Source organism: Primulina eburnea, chromosome 18 (assembly GCF_022965805.1).
Source record: "Primulina eburnea isolate SZY01 chromosome 18, ASM2296580v1, whole genome shotgun sequence".
Classification (NCBI taxonomy): Eukaryota; Viridiplantae; Streptophyta; class Magnoliopsida; order Lamiales; family Gesneriaceae; genus Primulina; species Primulina eburnea.
In genome coordinates, this window is record NC_133118.1 from 6,691,602 (window position 1) to 6,696,676 (window position 5,075).

At 35.4% G+C, this 5,075-nt stretch overlaps 1 protein-coding gene across 1 annotated transcript; it reads left to right on the forward strand.

The window, feature by feature from the left end:
- Positions 1–879: 879 nt before the first annotated feature.
- Positions 880–4,290, forward strand: LOC140819989 (ubiquitin-fold modifier-conjugating enzyme 1). Its single transcript, XM_073180281.1, has 3 exons — positions 880–1,301; positions 2,008–2,069; positions 3,961–4,290. Exons 1-3 carry the CDS (start codon positions 969–971, stop codon positions 4,094–4,096), a joined length of 531 nt encoding a protein of 176 aa, XP_073036382.1. The 5' UTR covers positions 880–968; the 3' UTR covers positions 4,097–4,290.
- The last annotated feature ends 785 nt before the right edge of the window (positions 4,291–5,075 follow it).

Sequence of the window (5,075 nt, forward strand, 5' to 3'; positions counted from 1 at the left end):
CAAATTCCATCGTCACCCATACTCGCTACGATACTCGCTTTTTCGAGTTCAAGATTCCTCAAAACCACGGAGATCAAATCCCCATCATTGCTAAATCCTCGTTTCAAAAATATTATTATTAATGATAATACTGATATTAATTATTGATATCAATAATAATAATAATAATATATTATTATTATTATTATTATTATTTCATTATTAATATTATTTTCGGGTGGATCGAGATTATGATAGTGATCTCATACCCGTCCCGAACTATTTCGAGAATTTTAAAAAATCACCAAACCCGAACTCGAGCCCGAAAAAATCGAAGATCATTGTCCCTGTTTCGAGTTTTTTTCGCAGGATCCCGAACCTTGTGGAGAAAATTGTCATCCTAGATAGGTTTTATAGAACCCATTGCGTCGTTTGTCAAACTAGTGATGAATCGGTAGCTCACCTTTATTTTCAGTGTCGAGTCTCCAAAAGAATATTGGATGGGATAAGGCAGTGGCTTGACATGAAGAAATTAATGGGCTCCCCATCCGCTATTTTAAGGGCATTTCGAATTCATTATGGAGGTAACTCGACGATAGCGAAGATGAGAATTACTGCACTTGCAGCTACGGTCTATCAGATTTGGAACCTGCGTACAGAGTCATCTTTGACCATGTCGACTGGACGTCGGATGATATAATCAAGAAGATTCAGATTCACACTTTCAGGTGCATACAAAACTACAACGATATAGTGTACGTGTAATGATAGTTCTTGTTTACTTTGTTTGATGTAATCCTTAATTTGTGATATGCTATTTTTATATCTAGGGATGTTAAGTGTATTTGTAACACATATTTTTTACTCTTTTTAATAAAATTATTATTTCGTAAAAAAAAAAAAACAACTCAAGAGCCAACTAGCCTTGTAGATCAAGGCTGCATTCGTAGAACAAACGCAACTCTTCCAAGCTTCGACCGTGGAGGGCAATGGAGGGATGGGACCCAACAACGAAATCGACACTGACCCAGATCCCTCTACTCTCCGTGAAAGCGGGCCCACGCGACGGCGGCGCTTGGACGCAGCGGCTGAAGGAGGAGTACAAGGCGCTCATTGCGTACACCTCGATGAACAAATCTAAAGACAACGATTGGTTCCGGATCTCCGCCGCCAATCCCGAAGGAACACGTTGGACGGGGAAATGTTGGTACATCCACAATCTTCTAAAATATGAGTTCGACTTGCAGTTCGATATTCCCGTCACGTATCCTGCTACCGCGCCTGAACTCGAATTGCCTCAGCTCGATGGAAAAACGCAGAAGGTTTTTGTTTTATTATTTTCCGGAATTCAATTAAATCGTTCTTTGATTGATGCCTAGAGTTTGTTTTGCACAGAATTAGAACTTAATTCCATGTAAATCGCATGATGATGATATATTACTACAAATTTTTGAGGAATCGATTCCTTCATGCTCAATTCTGTTTTGAGTCCCTGTTTCTTGATTTTTGTTTTATGATTTTTATTGTTCTAACAAGCAATTCTTGAATATCTGACTCAAGTTTTATTGTTTACTGTTGATTATGGACTTTATTTCATCATCAATATGGAAGTGATAAAAAATTAAATGCATCACATAGCAGGGAGTAAATATCCCAAATTATTTGCAGAAATACTTGTACAGTCACTCCCGAAGATGGACATGTTATATCACAGTATCATTCATGTTGGCTTTACTAGTAATCGTGTCATGGTATCTATCTATCTATGAAAAGGTTCCTCACTTTATAGACCAGTGTTATAGACCGGGCTCTTCTACTGCGCTTGTTTCTTATCATTTTTTTTTTATCTCATCATCTTTTTCTCCTATTATGAATTATGGATAATGTAGTGCAATATCCAGGTTTGGTTTTTTTCCTTTTCGGTTGATCTTCCTGTTTTGGTTTTTTTTTTGTTAACCATTTTCTTTCCAAAATAAACTGCTGTGATGGTTGAAACTCTAATTTCGTTTTCTTGTGTGTATTATGTAGATGTATAGAGGAGGGAAAATATGCCTTACGGTGCATTTTAAGCCGCTTTGGGCCAAAAATTGGTAATTCGACTCAGTTTCTCTGTTTTTCTTTATTTGTGTTTGGGGTTTATTTAATTTATGGAAGTTTATTTTTATTAAATTGGGTAGCTTTCTGGATGATGATTTTGTTTGAGAGGTCAATTTTCTTGGAAATTCTGTTGATCCACCAGGGTTGTGTTTCTTATGCTAATTTAGATGTTTTGTGCAGCCTTTTTATTAGAAAAGAAATGCTGAAATTGGTGACAGCCAAATGTTTATAGAGAGTAGAATTTGAAATGGAATGATATGTGATAGTTAATATGTGATTGGGGCATAGGGAAGTGATTACGCTATGTCGCAGCTCTTTTGTAATTTTCTTCTGCTTATCTACGGTTACCATTATAAAAATGTTCAATAATGTCATCGTAATATTTGGTACTGGCATTAGTTACCATGAAATATAATTGAGTGGTGAACCAGATGTATCTGGTTCATGATCCGGTCACACGCCGTAGTTGTGGTTGGTTTTTTCTTGGTATGGTGGTACATTGGAGGTTTGGCGTCTCATTGTCTGTTGCTTTGATAGCCAATTATTGGGTTTAATACTAGGTTGTTAGGTTCCTTCATGAGGATGATTGGGAACAGGAACTACTTTTGAAAGCTAGTGCAAGTTAAGTTGCCCTAAATTTTGAAGTTCTAATCCTGAAAAATAGGATCCGTCCAGCTATCAGTAATATTTGTAGCCCCTAGAACTGATTTGTAACAACATAAATTCAAAATTGAAAATGTTCTACTTCTTCATTAACTGGAATGACAACCAAATGGCTGTATGAAAGCACTGATTTCAATCGTTTAACCTAGCTCCTCGACAATTTAAAATCGATGTTCGTTCTAGAGACATCCACTTCTTTAACTCCTCAGTCTCTGTTGCAACCACCAATTATATAACAATAGATTAAGAAACAGATCAAGTTTAATGTAAAGGAAAATCTGAATACCCTAACAACCTTGCCCAGTCACATGTTATACCCCTCCCCAACATGTGTTGAGTGTTCCCTTCCCATTTCTTCTAGAATAAACATGTTTTATCATTAGATTTTTGATTTTGTTTCTCAAACTCGACCTCTGTTCTCTTAGCCCATAACAAATGCCCTCATCACCTAGAACTCTCTTGTCCTCAAGATCGAATTTAGGAAACTGGGTTGACACAACAGTAGCTTCCTCCCATGTGGCTTCTTCAACTGAACAAACTTAGCATCGGACCAACAATTTTAAAATTTTCTCCTTGCGCTGCAACTTGAACCTTTTAGCTATGTTTTGGATAGGTTTATACTCACTGGCTGATTCATCTTCAAGTTCCCTGGGTAACTTCTGTTCCCATAGTGAACCATAGTTATTTAGGGGCGCAAGGTGCTAGGGTACCCTGGAGATGAGGCGCAAGACAAAGCGCACGCATTATCGAAGTAAAGCACATTTAACATAAATTTTAAAATTCAATATATATAAAGTGATTTATACTATAATATTACATAAATTAAATATTTTTCACGAAGATAGCAAATATTATAAATAAAAAATTCATTACTGACTCAAATTCTTAGTTTTCTTTGCTTTACTTCATCGCTAGTTGGGTATTTATATCTGTTATAGGAAAAAACATAATTAATTTTATTTGATGACAATGTTGTGGCTGGCTTTCACTGTACCCCTTTTCAATTGATCACTAGTAAGTTCTTTTGGCCATGTCCACTTTGGTCTCATTCACCCTTGAGTTTGGTGCTTTGAAGGTGGATTTTGCGCTATTTTTTTTTTTTTAATATATTATAGTTGAAAGCCAGAGGAATCAGCCATTTAAAAGTCCATCGTCAATTAAAAGCACCGAATATTTATCTCTCGAGTTGCGAATCTAACTACATTTCTTGTGTTTTGGTAGTCCTAGGTTTGGCATAGCACATGCACTTTGTCTGGGTCTTGCTCCCTGGCTGGCTGCAGAAATTCCGATTCTTGTCGATTCTGGAATGATCAAGCACAAAGACGATGCAGCATCATCATCCAACGAAACTTCGTGATCAATGCCATATAATAACACCAAGATTTTATAATATTTTGCTTATAATAGAAATTTAATCTAGGCTACATTGTGTAAGCATTTGTCAACAATGTCTTAGTTCTATGCTTCCGGTCGGGGGATCATTGTTTACCCAGTTTCAGTAGCCAGTTAACTCATATTTCAACCATTTAACTTACTTTTGGTTTTGATTTACCCTACATATTTTACCAATATTTCAACATGGCAAAAATTTGTGTGAGACGGTCTGACGGGTCGTATTTGTGAGACGGATCTCTTATTTGGGTTATGCATGAAAAAGTATTATTTTTTATGCTAAGAGTATTATTTTTTATTGTGAATATGGGTAGGTTGACTCGTCTCACAGATTAAGATCCGTGAGACGGTCTAATATGAGACTCACTCTTAAACCATTAAACTTACTTTTTTATGGCTCAACTTTTTTTTCAAATAATGATTCGTTTGTACTATTTTAACGATCTAGCAAAGCAAATTTTTTTATGGATCATTTTCCGACCAGTTACTTGCACCATATCCTACGAAATATACTTGTCCTTTTACCAATTTTTTGGTTGCGAAGAATTTTTTTTCTGGTCCCTTGTTTTTTTTTTCATTTACCCCTACCAATCATGCACTTCTTTATTGGAAGAGTCTCACTAGTCAGTTAAAAAAAATTACATTGAGCATCCAATTAGATTTAGTTACATTGAAATGTACACAAAAGTTCATGTGAGATGATATCATAGATCAATTTTGTGATACGGATCTTCGAGTATGAAAAGTATGATTTTTTATGTCCAATGCAGATATGTATCATTTGTTGTTAGTTATGTTATGAAAAAATATTGCGTAATATATGTCGATTTAAGTGGAAGTATTACTTTTATGTTAAAAGTATATCGTGTGATATATATTGATTCAAGTAAAATATATTATTTTTTTAAAAAAATATCATTATTCATTGTAGATTTGGACTGAGT